General features: G+C 35.6%; 1 protein-coding gene across 2 annotated transcripts in view; it reads right to left on the bottom strand.

Annotated features, from left to right (window-relative positions):
* The window catches only part of LOC116162963 (calcium-activated potassium channel slowpoke), a 116,826-nt gene that overhangs the window by 37,675 nt on the left and 60,581 nt on the right, over positions 1-18,570 (bottom strand). For both annotated transcript variants that reach the window (XM_031476763.1, XM_031476762.1), the window contains exons 2-3: positions 17,655-17,716; positions 12,229-12,325 (exon numbers count right to left, since the gene is read on the bottom strand). In XM_031476763.1, coding sequence (XP_031332623.1) covers positions 12,229-12,325; positions 17,655-17,716 — 159 coding nt within the window. The remainder of the gene's footprint in view (positions 1-12,228; positions 12,326-17,654; positions 17,717-18,570) is intronic.

The following is an 18,570-nucleotide window of genomic DNA, read 5'->3' as shown; positions in this document are numbered from 1 at the left end:
TATCGATAATTGTCGATTATTATCGAAAGTTAACGATAAGTGATTAATGTTATCGATAATTATCGATAGTTATCAATTAATGATTAATCGATAATTATCAGACTGAACAGACTTATCGGATAAATCGATAACAATTTCATTTATCGCTCAGCTCTAGTAGGTATACGAATTCACGTAAACTGGGACCGATTTATTTGTGCACAATGCTGCATGGTTATAAAAAAAGCTGATTCGCGAAATTTAGTTATCAAATGTGAATGTGGAAATGATGTAGCTGCCTGCTTGCAACGGACAATATTTTGCCTTAAAATTTTTTTTGATCGTTTTTTAATAACAAAATCTCCCGCTTTCAGTAAAAATGTGGAACCTGCTTATTTTACTGCCTGTGAATAGAATGTATGAAATTGCATTCCTTCAAGGACAAGGACTGCAAGCTTCGTTCGTCTAAATGTATTATTATTTACATTACAAATTTACGCAATGCTTCTTAAGGGATCTATTTTTAGAACATTCCAATCCTATTTATAAAACCATTCCAATTGATAACACAAAAAACATCCGGAGTTCCTGACATCTGACGATTAAAAAGGAAAATATTCGAATGGTCAAAATAAATGGTTTGTAATGCTGCCATCTAATGTCAATGTAACGCTCCACTTTCGATCGCCCACGGACTTTCAAACGATCGAACTGCTCCTAGCGGCGGCCAGTTGGCACATGGTCACAAACTGTTATATGGGATCTGCGCTTCTGATAGTTATAAATTCAATGGTCAGAGTAACAAATAAAGATGGAGTAAGCGTACGCTATAACAACGTGAACGTTTGTTTTGATCCGACATGATCGTCGAGAGAACGAAAGTAAACATTAGTCAGTGGCGTAGGGTTTATTTATTTTTGTCGGCAACAAAGTTTATGTTTTGTTTACATTTGTGCAAACGTAATAACTTTTTACTAAATATTTATGACCAAAAGCTGTATGTGTTTGAAAGGTATGATGAATGATGATACTTCAAAGTGGGAACTAAGAAAGAAATCTAAACACATTAAAATGCGAAAATTCTCGTATGCAACGTCTATGACTTCAAAACACTTGACCGCATCAAAGGTTATGTTAGGTAATTCAATAATTCTACAAATAATACAGCTTTTCCCCATTTCAAAGGGCGCCCATAAATTAATACACCACAATAGAATAAGTCATGCACTATAAAAACGCCTAAAAATTAAGGAATCAAGTTTTACCAAAATAAACAAAATACCTCTCAACGGAAAACAAAGTTACAGCGTCTGTGACAGCGTTGCCGTTGTGGTGCACTAATCACCATAACTTTTTACGTTTAATAATTGTAAGTTAAAATTGTTTAGGTTACTGAACTCTAATAAGCATCTAAAAATCCATTTAGATTACTCCAGATGCATATGTTATTGTACCTTTAATAACTTATTAATATTCCCTTAAAAACTATCTCGTGAAATGTGACAACTTATGGTTATGGGTTGTTTACACGGGGACAGTCACTAAATTTTAACCAAATTTTAAGTCACTTGAACCATTTGAACAGCGCGAATGTGGCAAGTAACAAGTGATGGAGCAAGTAAAAATTTAGTAGGTACTTACTTGGATAGAATGTTTTCTATTTTTTCGAGCAAGTTGCCGTAGGTATGTATTGGTTTGCTTGACTCGTCTGAACACACAAATAAGTAATAAGTGATAAGTTCACCGGTTGGTGTATGTGCATTGAATTATAAATTCAATGGTATGTGCATTGAGTAAATATAGGTGCTCCAGCAGCTGGAGCGTTTGTTATGTATCCACAATCGCGTATCCCATGATCCATCTGTAGTATATTTAAATCTGTGATGTTACGTGTATGCACGGTGGATCTGTCCGGCGTACATGTAACATGTCCGCAAGCTCGCTCGTGTCGCAAACGTAAACTTTGTGAATAATAAGCGGAGTAACATGCTCGTAATACTATCACAGGCGATGTGCGAGAATTTTAAATTCGAATTAACAAAACCCCTGCGCACTGTTAAGTAAGTACAGTATCGACAGTGTATCCGCGACTTTTCCTGAATCTATCGATTGCAGTCGAGTACGGTACAATCAACACTAGACGCGACACCACTTGTCTTCTTTTCTACTCGGCAAACCTGATAAATTCATACCCAATACAAAACATAAGCATTTCCAATGCTAAAACGGCGTATCTCCCTTAGAGAAGGAAACATACTCGTAAAACCAGCCTACGACTGGAAGTTAGGCAATATGCATACGAGGTCAGATTTGGAACACGCGCTTCCTGTACATAAAACATATAAAACAGTCGGAGTGCCGCCATCGTTACGAAGTGAATCCACCTTGAGCCCGACAAATACGCACGTGTGTAGTCATTTCACGGATTTGTTTGCCTTTGCAGGACCTAGAATCATTGAGTAATTAAATCCTTCACTCAACGATAGAATCACCAAATAGGAACTTCTTGAAAATATGTGAAATTTAAGAAACCAAAATGGAAATGCGACTAATCCTACTCCAATTAAACAGTCATATTTTGTTTAAATTACTTCGAATATAATGGAGGCGCATATTGTGCTAAAGATTTAAATGATCGTTTGGGTAACTTTACAAGCAAAATTGCGGAACAACACCGAACTAATGGTAAAACTGTTTGTCAAATACAATCCGATCAGTGTTACCTTTTATGGTGATATTTTAAAAGTGAAATTTGAAGACTACGGTGATATTAACATTCCAGAACAAAATGCGCATTTTTGGGGAACAGGTTATTTCATTAATACGTATGTGTTCATACTTGTAAAGATTGTAGTGGTCCATCAACCAAGCACACCTAACTACTAATGAAACAATTTTCTGCTTATTATATTTGAAAGTTTCCGGTGCAAGTTTCCCGAGAAGCTGTGGGGAGATTGCACAAATGAATTTTAGGTCTCCAAAATGCCTTCAAGTTGCTAAGTACTGTAGCGTCGGAATTAATCGCTCTCTACTGGTAACTCATGTAACAATTTTAGGAAATTTATTAAAACGTAATGTTACGCCTATGTTTGTAAAGATTGAATTTATCGAGCTTTTGGCGCGAGGATTTCCCAATGCATAGAATCAATCGATTTTAAGAGAGCGGAAAGTAAAGTCCTATTCAGGCGCTCTCCAGATATCAAACATTTATAGACCGTTTGTTCAGTCTTTTTTTTATAATTTAAAAATTCAGCTTTTGAGCTATTTTTTTGGCAAAGAAGGGTTTGAAACCGTAAGTTCATTTTCATTTTATTTCAATAATTAATTATGGTAATATTTTAGCTTCTTATTCTGGTTATTGTTAATTGTTATAACTACCTCATCGTAATATACCGAGCATCAGACCAATCGCCTCGCCAGTGCAAATCAAGGACGTTTTACCTAACCATCCACCCAGAACCAACAGGAAGAAGACCAGCCACTAACAACCGCAAGTAGCCTAATTAAACTTACGAGTAGCAAGTTAACAGCAATTAAATAAAGAAAGTTAGCCGGTGCATGTGTGTACATTATTGTAACGGAAATGCTCCAGACGTGACGTCGCCTTTAGCGCTCTGGAATTTTCTACGCGTATTCTAGAATGTACTGGACTTACATTGCTTGCGTGTATAAATGGTTGCGGACCGAACATCGCGGCAGTCTACTATCGAACGAGATCGAGTGCGAACGAAACATAGAGCGCGAAAAGCTGATATAAATTTCGAAGTGTGTGATATAAATGATCGATATAAATTGTACGGATTTTATAGTGTTTTAGTTTTTGTTTAATAAATATTGATATAAATCGAACCCGAATTTTATAAATAACGTTACATTATTTTATCTTCGATATCAGAACAGTTTTATTGTTCATTTCCTTTTTGATATCGAAATACGGCACACTCAGTCCTCATGTGGGTATCACTCCTCTCAATAACTGGGGAAGTTTCAAACGTCTCATTGTCCATGCGGAAATAAGGTTTTTACGGCAAGAAAAACTAAGAAAATTGTGCAGAAAATTGGAAAATTGGAGAAAACTTAACGACTATTTAAAAATCGCACGTTTGACGGTGCGACGGCAATTGTTTTAACAGCTACATCGATCGGCAATGGATCGACATTATATCCGTCAAAAAATTAATTTTTTCTCCAACCACCTGAATAAGACGCTATTTTGTGACAGTGTTCGGTACGTAAAATTGGTGTTTTCAGGATTAATCGCTATCACTATGGCAACTGTACATAAAGTGGATATTTTTGGTCCTAGTACCAAAAAGAAATTGACCTTGAAAGTTGGCCAATTAAAAAATTACAATCACGGAGATATGTCACATTGACATCGTTTTACATTGCAGGTTGTAAGATATTTCTATACATACATATCAAATATTTTTGCATATTTGCATATATGCCGCATAGATATATAAATACATAGATACAGCCATACCCCAACATAGTTCAAAAGGACGTACCATCTATTACCATCACTTTCGGCACATTAATTACGTATAGCGCTATCCTTCATAGAGGTACCCTGAGCATGGAAGACAAGATTCGCATTATTTATTATAACTGTCAATCAAATTGTTAGCACAAATCACACAGAAAATTATCAGATTTGAGACATTACAACATAAATAAACCGCCTTTTTATTTATTTAAATCGCATAGCAGCAAGAAATGTTACATTTAAAATGGAAGATGTTACTTAGAAAACTGGCAAATGAAGAATTTGAAAAAATTACAGCTGACAACTGGAAGAAAGTGTGTGAAGATGTGGAAAGTGATTAATTTAAAAGAGAAGTTATATTGGTTGATGTTTCTGAACTTTATAATAAGTGTTAATAATGACAGTGATGATACGGATTTGTCAATTTCATCTGACGATGATTCGGATTGTGAACTTTTACAAACGTAATGAATGTTCACTAAATGAGAATTATCATCAATTGGATATCATTGTTCAGATTTTGTATTTATTTTAAATAAATGTACACGTGTAGCTTACTACAATTAGCACTATAATTTCAAAAAGAAACCCCACCGATTGGACTATGCCGAAAGGTAGGCAAGACGCGTAGCGACCAAAATTTGATATTGCACGCATCCTTCTTTGTGATCATGATACAAACGCACTGCATCAACATCATATAGGCCAAAATGATAATTGGAAACGAATTCACTTCCTGTCGCAACTTAATCTCCGTTACCATTACGCCTAAAACCATGCAATTGAAATTAAAATGTTGAACATAAACTTTACTTACTTACGGTTTTTTTGATATTCTGCAAGCCAGCAATGAATTCACTGCAGCACATCATGCCAAACAAGGTAAACATAGTCCCAAATTTGAATGGTGTAGCTCTATGTAATAAAACTATTTCAGGAATAACAATTATGGACGCGTCTGTCATTATGGCAATCACTAATGTTATTCGTATTCAATTGATAACGCAATAATTACATAATATTTAGTGAAAAAACCGCCCATCATGTTTAGGGCGAATATTTTTAGTTAGATTTGATTTCGCGGGATCGTGAAATGTGTCAACTGCAGAGACTTGCTATAACTAGACTGCGCTTAACGTATCTAAGGTGTTGTCGACACAGTATGCAACACACAATGCACCGCGGGGCAAAAATCGCAGAGATGACGTGCAATATAATGAAATAAGCTGTTATTTTAGATGTTCCGTTCATTAATCATTCTCGTGATTAGCTCGAGTTGGTGAACAGATAAATTTCTGTTGAGAATAAACCAATAAACTTAGGTTAACTCGTTCCTATCAACATGTACTCTGCCGATAAGTTTTTAAATAATATGCTGATTTTCAACGGATAAAAGTTTAAAGGGCCAATGGATCAGAGCCATTCGAAGAGAAAAATTTACTCCTACCATAGTGCATGAATGGATGAATGAAGCCGATTTTAGAAAGGTACCGACGAAGGTGTTAAACAATAATGCAATACCGAGCGTTTTCGACTTTCGCATTCACTTAAAATAACGTAGAACTATTATTCGACATCCTTTACCAGCAAGACAATGGCAATACCTATTTGCCTATTAGGTATAGACGTAACTAAGTACTTACTGGTACTAAATATATTTCAGGTTTTGTTACAAGAAAAATAGCTAAGTCTGTTAAATGTTCCATATGTGCAGATGCGATATTCGCATCAGAGAGTCACTCAAAGCTTTTAACTAGAAAAAATCGTGGAGGATTGTTGCACGTATCAAGCGATGCATTAAAAATTTGCCAAATTGCTGAAAATGTGTTCAGGTTTTACATTCAATCCACACCACACCGCGTTGTAAACAAAATGGTTATCAGCAGTCTAAGAAAAATAAATAACAGTTACCAATAAATTCGATTAAAACAGTTAACAGCTACATATAATCTTTTTTGCTACTAAAATTTATAATAAACATGGCTAAAGCAAGTTGCAGAACGTACGTCTGCCCCGCGATGAACAGTTGGTTGCCTATCCTATCTTGACAACAGGCGTTTATAGTAAAATCTACGTTACGCGCGGTCTAGTTATAACAAGTCTCTGGTCAACTGTCACATGACTTATGGGACGCGCTAAGTTTGTTTTAAGCGTCCGATTCGCGTACGACATAGTGGTTAATGCAATAAAAAGAGATAGAACATGTTTCTTCTTAGGTTAGAAAGTAATGGAGAGATGTACAAATTTCTTAGATATGTTTTTTAAAAACCGAGGTACGTTTGTTAAGGATGGCTGTATCTAGGTATTTATATATCTATGATATGCCGTCGCGCGTAACGCCATCTACTTCAGACCCATTGCACTATTATCTGTCATTTTGAATTCAAAATTTGAAAAAGTTAATTGCAATTAATTTTAATTAAAAAACTGTATGGTAAGTTTTTTTTTATTTCAATACAGAATATAACAATATTAATTTTGTATACCTACAATGGAAATGACTGAAACTGATAGCGACATGGATTATTGCACTCCGCCAGAAATTATAGAAACGGCATAACATGCTACTTTAGATTTGCTCCCTACAAAGTCGCGAGAGGTGAGAAGTAAGAACTAAGAACGAATAGGTTATAAGTTAACCTAAAAACTAGAGTGGCATGACACGTGAGGACAAGAAAGCAGAAGTTCTCAAACTAGTAGTGAAACTGTGAACTGAATCTAAATTCGAATATAATTTAAAGTAAAGGGGGTTGGAGAAAAAATTTTATGTTTTATTCGTACAAAAAATGCGTTTTCGTGACACGGAAGGTTGCTGGACTCCACTAGCGCGTCGTCCAGCAACTATCTTCCTCGTCCCGAAAACTGACATTTTTTGTACTAATGAAACAATAGTTATTTGTGTACCAAGGCCGTAAAAGTGATCATTTTTGGCCGAAGCTGCTGTTTGTGGCCGAGGCGGTAGCCGAGGCCGCAATTCAGATGAGGCCTAACAAATTACTTTTGGCCAAGGTGCACACAACATTTTTTAGGCGATCATCAAAAAAGAATTCAAAAATTTGCTCATAAACATATTTTTCTGAAAATCATAGTTATCTTAGACAATTAAAAACAAAGCATTTCCTGTCATATGTAATAAATTATAATTAGCATCTTTCCGTGTGTTTTGTGCGTATCAAAATGGGTGATAGCGACAGTTCAGATACCTACCCAAAATGAAATTTTGGAAGCTGCAAGCGTTGCGACCCTATGTCATATATGATATAAGAGCAGGCGTTTGAGAGTAAAAGTACAATCGCAACTTCCTCCGCTGCACAAGATTTTAATAATGTCAAATGCAATACGTCCTTCGTAACTGTGGCTTCCAAGACCTTATAGTTAACATGCTGTACAATTATTAGAAACCTACTTTGATGGTAGGTATAGGTAGCTACTTGTGTTTTCGGTTAATTGCTGGTGATTCTTCGTATAATAATGTAAGCAACAACATCTTCCTCATGTTTTGGTTCTACACTTCAAAACGGTCTGCAAGCAGCAAACATTGAAACGTCAAACTATAATTTTAAATGTGTAACATTGTGATTATGCAAAATGGTGTGAAACATTCCTACAAGTCCGAAAATGAAAAAAACGCACGTGGATGGCCCAATCCTTGATGGGGCGAGACCAGATAGACGCTTTGTATCAAACAGATTACTGTTTCTCAAACATCAGTTTCAAATAAGTACAGTTTGACAGATGTGTACAATAAAGTAAAGTTTGACAGAAGCGTACAATAAAGTGAAACTTTATGGCCGCAAAAGCGACCATAAAATCAACATTTTTGTGATGATAGCCTAAAAATAACTATTTTGTGAAAGCGTTTCGAAATTGACACATTTTGATATTGATTAGAATTTCGAAATGACACTCTTTTAGGCACTAGTGCCTAAATGTGAAAGTTTTAGGCACTAGTGCCTAAAAATAAAAATGAAACATTAAAATCAATGAAAATATCTATTTATTATAAATATTAAATGTACAATTATGTACACTTTTGAACTGAATGCAATAAGGTTTGTAAATTTGCTAATATCTACGTTTTTGTTCAGATAAATCATGGTGTGGGGCATCGAATATTTGCTCCACAAAGTTGAAATAGGCTAGTAATACCTTTTCTGTAAAGTTCTCAGTATGTTTTTCTTTTGCCCAGGTTTCAAAGTTGTCGTAGGTGTTTTCGTATAAATGCTTCGATTTTTCGGGTACCTACTAACGTGGATAGCGCAGCTTCAGCAGCTTGTTCAATATCCAAAGACTCGTCAATATCACTCATTTGAAGTAATTTTTTCGCAAAACTTTGCGGGAAAGACGGAAACAAGCTACGTTCAACCTTAACGTCACACTTGACATTAAATAATGCATAAACAATGCCTTAGAAACAGATTGCCTACCTACTTTTCAAAATGTTTAAAAATACTAATAAAATTATCAAATTCTCCGCTTTCACAAAAAATCTTGTACATAATTCGTTACGAAACGATGTCTTTTAGTCACTAGACGTGTGGTCCAACTCGGCTTTGCCGTGTTGAACAATTTTCACGTCGCGTGCGTAAAAGACACTCATTTCGCAACTTATTGTATAAATAGCTATATTCATTTTCAATTTTCATTCATAGTGTGCTGTCAATTCGATCGGATGACGGATAGTTTATCCAGATTTCAGTGAGTTTTTGAGAAGTTTCGAGGTTATTTCACCGCAATCACGCCTTTTATATTAAAAGTATGATAGTTATTTATATTATCCATTTTGGGTAAGTGTTGATAGACTAAACACTTCTTCTATTTTCAGTTGAATTTTAGTTTTTTCAAGATGCTACTTATTAGATGTACCAACATGGTACCAACTTAGGTCGCAGAATTCAATATCCTACAAGTCATACTAATACGAGTAAGTCAAACTGATGAGCAAAGCAAAGCGCGAAACGAAGTTACCGGAATCGATATGAACAACGCAGGAATGCCCCCTTTAATCCCTATCGAGCTGCATTTAATTATAACGTAGCAATCGATTACAGTTTATAGTAAATCGTTGCTATTAGGCTTTTAAGTTTAACACTGAAGCCCCGGGAATATGTTGCGCCAGTGGCCAAGTGAAATTGACGCCATTGGTCCGCCACCAGAGCCAGTGCATTCCTTGGTTTCCGGAAATGGGCCAGATTCTATACATTTTTGACTCATATCCAGCAATACAATAATTACTTTCAAATTACGGAATTTGGCGCAACAAAAAAAGTATGTTGCTAGCTCTGAATCTCCAAAAGCAACTAAAAGTTAGTGCGTTTATTTTTTATTATTTTGGGGGTGATGGGGAGATTCTGGGGACGTGTGCCAAAATCTCTTTTCCGGCTAAACGGTTGAACCGATTTAAACCAAATTTGCTACACATATTCTAGAGGGCAGAATCGCGCATGCGCAGGTGGGGCGGGTGGTACCTGTGCTAGCCACAGCGAATTTCTTGAAACCATTTTTTGTTATTATTTATTCCAGTTCGAATTGGATAGATATTCATAGCTAAGAAAGAGGACAACGTCCGTCGGGCCAGCTAGTTGAATAATAAATCTGAATCTTTATTCAATGCTACTGTCATAGTCAAGTCCACAATAAATGGGATAATTATTAGTAATTATTAAAGTAAAAGTTTATTTCACGTCTTTGCCATGATAAGGTCGCTGATTTTCTTACCTCTGCCTCTGCGTTACATTAGCAAAGAATTACCATCAGAATGAAATAGGTTTTTGGCGTATTAATTGCATGTCCCGTTGCGGACTGTTGTCTAGGTTTTTTTGCGAGGTTTTTTCTCTCAGACTTTTTTTCTGAGACGTTCCACCCCTGTATACAGGGTGTAGCATCTAAGATCCCACGGATCATAATTCCTTTATTATAAAAGATACCGAAAAAAGTCTTAGAGCAAAATTATAGGCAATTACCGCCGGCATGTTTTTAAAATATTTTTGATCACCAGGGGCGTGCTGTATTCCAGTGGCGTATCAAACTTACGTTTGTTTAAATGGATTTGGAACGTACTTGAAAATACATATTTTTTTGTAACAGGTGATACCCCTAACTTTAACGATTTTACTGTTAGAATGTGGTTAAAACCTTTTTTCGTCAGAATTTGACAGATTTTCGGTAACGGTCTCTAAGAATAAACACATCAACTATTCCTGCTTGAGTTTGGAATATTTTTGCAACGTTGATTAAAAAACAATCATACAATGCCGAAACTTTACTGTTAATTGTCAGAATTGAACCTCTTTTGTTTCTTCATGGCACGGTTGGGTTCTGAAAACTTTTTACAAATTGGCGTTTCGACTTGGTTTTTCTCTGAAATTTTCTTATGGAACGTGCGGTTTTCTTTGTATCAATGGAAAATTTGTATTTTGGCTAACCAGAGGTATAATTTGTTTAGGGGGATGCGATTTGAAATTTTTTAAAAATATGACACATGGCGAAGGTCAATCAAAAACTTAATTTTTTTGATAAAGTACTAACAAAAATTATGTAACTGTAGAAGAGGTCTTAACTTACCTGTGCCTCAGTCCCCAACTTAACCGCTTGCGCGATTTAGTTTCTGTCAAAAATAATTTCGAAAAACTGTCAAATTTTGACGAAAAAAGGTTATGTTAAAGATATACAATGGTCAAAGTTAGGAGTATAACATGTTACATAAAAAAATAAGTATTTTTCAAGTACGTTCCAAATCGGTAATAAACTATGAGGTGTTCCCGAGGGTGTGATTAAAACCCATGGTGATCAAAAATATTTTAGAAATATGGCGACGGTAAATGTGTACAATTTTGATCTGAGACTTTTTTCCGTATCTATTATGGTAAAGGAATTTTGATCCGAGGGGTCTTCTAGGCGCTACCATTGTTTATAAAGTATTTAAACAATGGCGCTACATACCTAACCTACTATATTATGATGCACACATGTTTGAAACTTGAAAGATAACTTTTTATCCGAAAGAAGATTGCTTCACATTCTACTTTTCCAAAAAGCCATTGTGCTTTGCCGTTCGTTGCTTTTGACCTATCTCGAATAGTAATTTAGGAACGGCGCAGTTTTAAAAAATTGCCTAATTGATTTTTTCAACATATCTCACTTATTTTTAAACCTTCCCAGAAAACACAAGGAGTGTGGAAGTTATTCTATCTAATGTAAAATTCGAGTAGATATAAATAACATTTATTTTAAAATGTGAAGTATCTTAGCGTTGTTGTCGCGTTACTATTTGACGTAGGTCAAAACAAGGCAATTGGAAGTTTCTTGGAAAAATAGGGAGAGAATATGAAAACAGTTTCCCAATATTTCTACGAATAAAAAAGTTTTTCCTATCGAAAATTCCATTGAAATTGGCGTTAGGACATTCTCTAAACGAAATATATAGTAAATAAAAAAAACTTATAATGGCATCAAAATTCAATAATCACTAAGAGCAGCGACGACAAGCGTTTATTGGAAGTATAGAATATTGTGACTTCCTCCTGGAACACGCTCTACCTATTCACAAAGTGCAGGGAGTGGTTACATTACATTTACAACGTCCACTGTAGTTATATAGGTACTTAACTAAAACTACCCACGGAATTTTAACAGACGTCTGAGTTTATAGTCGCATAAATAGTGCGTCAGTGGGTTAAAAATAAACGCAAAATAAAATGAACAATGAACTTTGTGATATTCTTCTAAAACTACTCATACACTTAAGTATAGATACTTACTCTTATAAAAAAATAGACCATAAAAAATATGTTGAAGGCAAGGTCGATTTGTTGCGTGATGTTGCTGCTCCACTCTTGGCAGCGCTCCACTTTGTCACTAAAACAATACAATTAACACACTCGTTATTGATCTTCGTTGTTGAATACATTTCAAATGAAAAGTGTAGTGGTAGTAAGTACTTAGGTTGTACACAAATCCCCCCAAGGGAATTCCTCGACGGGGAGTTATGGCAAACTGCCATAATCTGACAAGAATTAAACTTTAGGATTGCATTGACGGAAGAGCATTTATAATTATAATATCACGATTTATTTGGGAATAAAGATAGAGTAGGTATGTTATAAAAATAAAACTGAACACTCAACCCCAACTCCATAGTTTTTTCAGTACAGGTTCAAGAAATTAGATCCAATTGGGTTTCTACCTCATAAGATATTAGAATTATGCTAAATATTGACAAAATAAGGCAAGGCACAACTAGGTATATTAATCTTAAGAATACAGTAGGTATTTCTTATAGTATTTCTTAATTTACCGTGCATTACACGTATTATTACAATGAAACCATTACACTCGCAGATTGAGATTTATGTCGGTAAAGTACTTTCGGGAATGATGTACATATATACTTGCCATAACTACTGTCATAAAGGGAGGGTTTTGTGCAATATGATATGTACTTTTGTATGTGAAATTAGAGGATGATAACAGCATAGTGTATTCTTTATAGTTTACACTATGATTACAGACATAAAACAAGATACCTACATAATGCGAGCATTTTCGTTTCGGTACATTATTGGATTACTGTGCTCGTGTTTAAATAAATAAGATAAGAAGATAAAAAAAACCACTTTATTTACCAAAGTTGTGCACCTAAATTCTCGACCTACCTAATTATTTATTCGAGGTCCTAATAATATTACAAATAAAACGGAAACCGGTAAAAAGGTTAAATACAATTAATTCTGGCTTTTGTTGGCTGTGAAAACCCATATAGGGTCATTTTGGACATTTCCATATTGCGGTACATTAGTAACTATTCGTCCATTCCTGTAAATAAACTAAATTGAAACTAATAAATTTCGACGAATCTAAAGCGTGGTTTGTTCTGCTTTCAAATTCGTTAACTATCTTTCGACATTCGCCAAAAATACATATCCATGAACAATAGCCTTATGCGATTGCAGTACATGACATGAATTAGGTACTTTCGAGATTTCTGGACATTACCAATAAATTCGGATAACATATGTAAATAGTAATTCACTTGTTTTTTAGCGTTCGATCACATTTGAACCTTCTCCTTCTGGAGCAAATAATATAGTGCGTATATTTTAACTCTAAACATACAAACCTCCTGCATATACATACATATAAAACTCATATGTTCAACTCTAAAATGCCCCCTAAATACATAGACTTAGGTAACATGTCTATGACTGAATAACGTAAAATAACGTTTTTTTGCGGCAAATAACCTGTTTGGCGTTTCTGATACATCACATGGCCGATTATCTGCATGAGTTATTAATTTAAGATTATATTATATCATTAACAAAATGTAAGTATGCGAAAGAGACTCGGAAAGAGAGAAAGTGGAAATGTTATGCTATGTTTTTCACATATGTCCGTATTGAATTCGCAGCAAATGAGTAAAATTCCAGTAACTGAAAAAACACTATAAAACCCTCAGAGTTATTAAGTATTCTTTGCTCAGAGCATTATTTCTTAACTCTAAGATAAAACCATTTTAAAGACATTTAATAAGTTGAATCTGCTAAACAAACCGGTCGAACAAGGTGGATTCATAACCACCTTGCGGTCGAATATGTTTCTAAAATAGTTACCAAGTTTGTTTTATTTGCAATGTTCTCAATTATTTGTGTACGGTGGGTTGCATAACTGTCAGTCATAATAACTGTCGAGCAAATAAACATTGCAGTGTAAAATTTTAGAGGAGTTTGATAATTTTATTGATATATGCAGGAGCATTGAATTTATAACTATCTATAAATTCAATGGCAGGAGGACAGATGTCCAGAGTTAAATTTACGCACTGTGTTTACAGAAGGAAAGAGTGAGGAGTGATAATAATGATCGTAAAGTGAAGCCCACATTTGTTTGTTATTTCACCGAAAACACCTGTAATTTATACCTGTGAAACGATATACTTTCGTGTGTTATGTTTTACTTCCGTGCACTACAATGTACCATGATTGTCCAATAATGTTTTTAATGGCACATTTCGAGACTTAGGGCCGCATAATCACGAAAATGAAAAATTAAACAAACTTTGGCTCCGAGAATATGGCCGCCCCAGGCTTCAACGCGCAGCATTGCCCTTGATAGGATATTATCAGTCTCCTTTCTTTTATAGTTTAAGGGTTTACCTAAAGTCACTAAATATAGAAAGTACCGCAATCCATTGGGCTCGTGTGTTAGAGAGAGAACGCATGATTTTTGCCCAAAAATGGCGGAAGTTACCAGATTCTAGTAACTTTAATGTTAGGGATTGGTCCACCTGTTTGGAGATATCTGTATATATTTTTATAAAACATGACAGTACTATGAAGATAGGTTATAAAAAATGACAGCTATTCAGATTTTATTTGTCAATTTTTTTAAGTTGGCAGGAAATTTGCCCAAAAATGGCGGATGATTGCGGTACTTTCTATATCTAGTGACTTTAGGTTTACCTATGCAACATACGAGTCAAAGACAAGCAATATTTGAATCAAGCCACTCACATCGTGATCAGATCAAGGTATCGTGAATCAAGCAAATAACATGCCGTATCGTACCTATATCCAGACACAGACGTAGAGAGACATACGCGGGTGCATAAATGGATTTACGCTCAGAGCGTGGCTCAGAGTAAGAAATAAAGATCGAGTACGCGTACGCTATAACAACGCGAACGTTTGTTTTAATCCAACATCTCAGATAATTTGACCTTTGAGAGGACGAAAGCAAACATTAGTCAGTGGCGTAGGGTTTATTTATCTTTATGGGCAACAAAGTTTATGTTTTGTTTACATGTGCAAACGTAATAACGTATCACTAAATATTTATGATCAAAAGCTGTATGTGTTTGAAAGGTATTGATCTATGATAAGGTATGGTGATACTTCAAAGTGGGAACTTAGAAGGAAATCTAAACACATTAAAATGCGATAATTCCCGTATGACTTCAAAACTTTTCTTGTTATGCCGTTTTTTTGTAAGTTAAAATTGTTTGGGTTACTGAACTCTTATAAGCATCTAAAAATCCATTTAGATTACTCCAGATGTATATGTTATTAATATTCCCTTAAAAACTATCTCGTGAAATGTGACAACTTAGCCTCCTGCAATGTTAGTAAACAAACGAGATGATGGCACGCATAGATAAGCATCAAGGCATCTCTATCTTTATTTCTTACTCTGAGGATTTACGCATGCAGATGCACGCGCGTGTCTTAAGAAAAGTCTCTACGTCTGTGTCTGGCTGACCTTTGAATATATACAGTGAATTTTTTTAAATGCGAACATAGGAGTTTGCATGTAATGTAGTAATTTCCCTATGTTCGATTTAAAAAAACACATAAATCTATTGAGTAGTTCAAATGAGTAGTAGATACAATTGACAGCGGTCACATTTTTAAAAATACCGTCGTCCAATTTAATTACGAAATCGGTTAGGTTATTGCTTAGAATGTCAAGGAGGACACTTCGAACATTTATTGTAATTGTTTTCGGTATTTATTTTCTTATTTTCTTCATTTATGTATTGAATAAATCAAATTAGTAGAATACCAGGTGCACATGACCTACAAATAATTCACAATGAGTTGTGGTGTCAGTGCGTGGCTTGTGAGGTCAAGTTATCGCAAGTTTAAGAAAAATGTATCCTAAAGTTGCCATGGCCTCACATGGCTTCTTTAAAAAAATCTTACCGAGTGCTCTTCATCATAAAGACTATAGAGTTGCTGTTCATAGTCACCCAAGTTGCGCGATTTGGGAATGTGAACCGCGCATACCTCATAGATTGATGTGTTTTTTTTAAAAATCGAACATAGGGAAATTACATTGCATGCAAACTCCTATGTTCGCGTTTAAAAAAAACTGACTGTATATACTCAAAGCACAAACTTGTAGTCATGCACGTGCGTTAATGAACGCAACAAATTTTGGTTTTTATGTATGTAGGCAGAGGCGAGGGCAAAGGTATCTTTAAGTAGTTGGAAAATGTACAGTTTTTAATAAATAATAATAATACGCGCGTGTAAAATCGTCCGTCTGTGGCTGAAACTCTCACATGAACGTCGTGCAATTCTGTCGTGCATCTACTCCAAAATTTTCTGAAACCATCTCCGTATGTTGTTCATCAGTACGGCCGGTAGGGATTTCTCGAACAAATTTTTTTCTACATTCTGCAAGTAAATGAAGTCGGCGATGACCGAGGAGGACCTATGTTTAATGTCAGTGGCGTGCACTTATTTTGTAAGAAGAAGTGTGCAGCAATACGGAATTACTACCAAAAACATCTCATTTGGGCGAAAGAATCCAGTATTCCCATATTAATTTACTGAAGGAACTAAGTACGTTCACAAACTGACGATTGGCAGGGGGAAGAATGTTGCAAGGTGCTTCTTAAATTAGTGACACCCCACACCCTACATTGGGAAAAAGGACACAATCATCAGAAGTATATCAACTGCCACACTTAGTTTGATAGCTACCGGTCGAAGTTTGGAAGATATGAATATTTCTACAATAATTTCTCCTCAAAGGTCATATAATTCTTTGTGTCTCTGTACGACATCCACCTAGCAATGTTTTTACTGTTCTCTTCGGTCCTGTCGGATGAAGTGGTTTAAGTTTTGCCAGTAAACAACTGTAGACTTCATTTGTACCACCCGTACGTTAGTAAAGGGAGGTATTGCAGTGGGGTAAAAAATGACCTACTTTCTTGACCGAAATACACGTTTTGAAGCCCCAAGAATCCGAATCCAACAAAATCTTGAATATGTCGATCTGTCGGTCTGTACTCTCATTTCCGGCTAAACGGCGGCGGAACCCGATGGGAACCAAATTTGGTACACATATTCTTAGACCTAAAAGGGCAGAATCGCGCTACAGGTGTGCGTGCGGGTGGTATCTGTGCTAGCCACAGCAATTTTTTAAAATTTAGTTTATATACCCTTTGGATATACTCGTACTTTTCCAAAGACAAGAATAATTCCGCGCGTTGATCAACGTGCGGAGATGATTTCAGAATATTTTGACGGAGATGCACGACGTGAATGCGAGAGTTTTGACCACACACGAACGTTGTTGCACGCGCGTTCATTAACGCAGGTGCATGGCTAAAGACACGTCTTTACGTCTGTGTCCTGCTTATTAGTTAAATAGTCATAGAAATATAAACTTGTATACTTACTTGGATGCATCTATGAAGTATATTATTAGTGAAGCAATACTTAGAATAAACACTAGCACAACCTGAAACAAAAACAAAATTGTAATACTGATATAGTAATCCAAATAAAGGTGACATTTTCATTAAATATACAGGGTGTAACGGGTACGGACATTTTCTTCTAAAAGGTTGTAGGTACGTGTTTCGTTTATGATGAATTACATCTCTCAGAATCCCAAAATTTGGAGAAAACGTAAAAGAATAGAACCTAGAACCTTTGATGCATAATCAAAGATAGTACTAACGAATTCAGGTAGTCTTTCGTTGTACTCTACTCCGTTTTGCAACAATGTGACCTCTAAATTAAAGGCCCATCTCTAAATAGTATTGCAAAAAAACTTGAAAATTTGTTTCACAAAACACTGTGTTGATCGTGGATCATGGTGCGTGGCAGCGTGGCTGTTTATGGTTAATCGTTAATCTAGAAAATTAGGTATCAACAATCGAATCGACGAAAACAAGCTGCTTCGTGACCTAGCCAAATGTATGTTTAGCAAGCGACATTCAAGTTACAAGGCCATATAAATAAATGTGCTGATTCTAAAAAAATTAATAAGATAAATTAATGACAACACTTTTGTTAATACCAAGAGGAAATGCAATAAGAGTTGCAAACAAATAGGAAAGACTGGCATTGCTAATTTCGCTCAGAAGATGCTGCCATCTGCTTTTAAAGGGTTGTAACTAACCGTAAAAATAGAAAATCATACGTTCTTTAGCGTGCCGATATGCGGCCCCTCGTTCTGAGATGGCGCTAGTTAGTCGGGGAGCCCCTAGTTACGAAATGCGTTCTCTTAAATACAGTGCTCATGTGGCACCCAGTGCATCCTGGTTCAAGGTGCTCTATATCGTTTTGCTTGCAATCTGTAGCATTTTG

The sequence above is a fragment of the Photinus pyralis genome, unplaced genomic scaffold, assembly GCF_008802855.1.
Source record: "Photinus pyralis isolate 1611_PpyrPB1 unplaced genomic scaffold, Ppyr1.3 Ppyr1.4_LG2, whole genome shotgun sequence".
Classification (NCBI taxonomy): Eukaryota; Metazoa; Arthropoda; class Insecta; order Coleoptera; family Lampyridae; genus Photinus; species Photinus pyralis.
The sequence above is the reverse complement of the archived record's forward strand: the minus strand, read 5'-3'. Positions and strand labels throughout refer to the sequence as shown.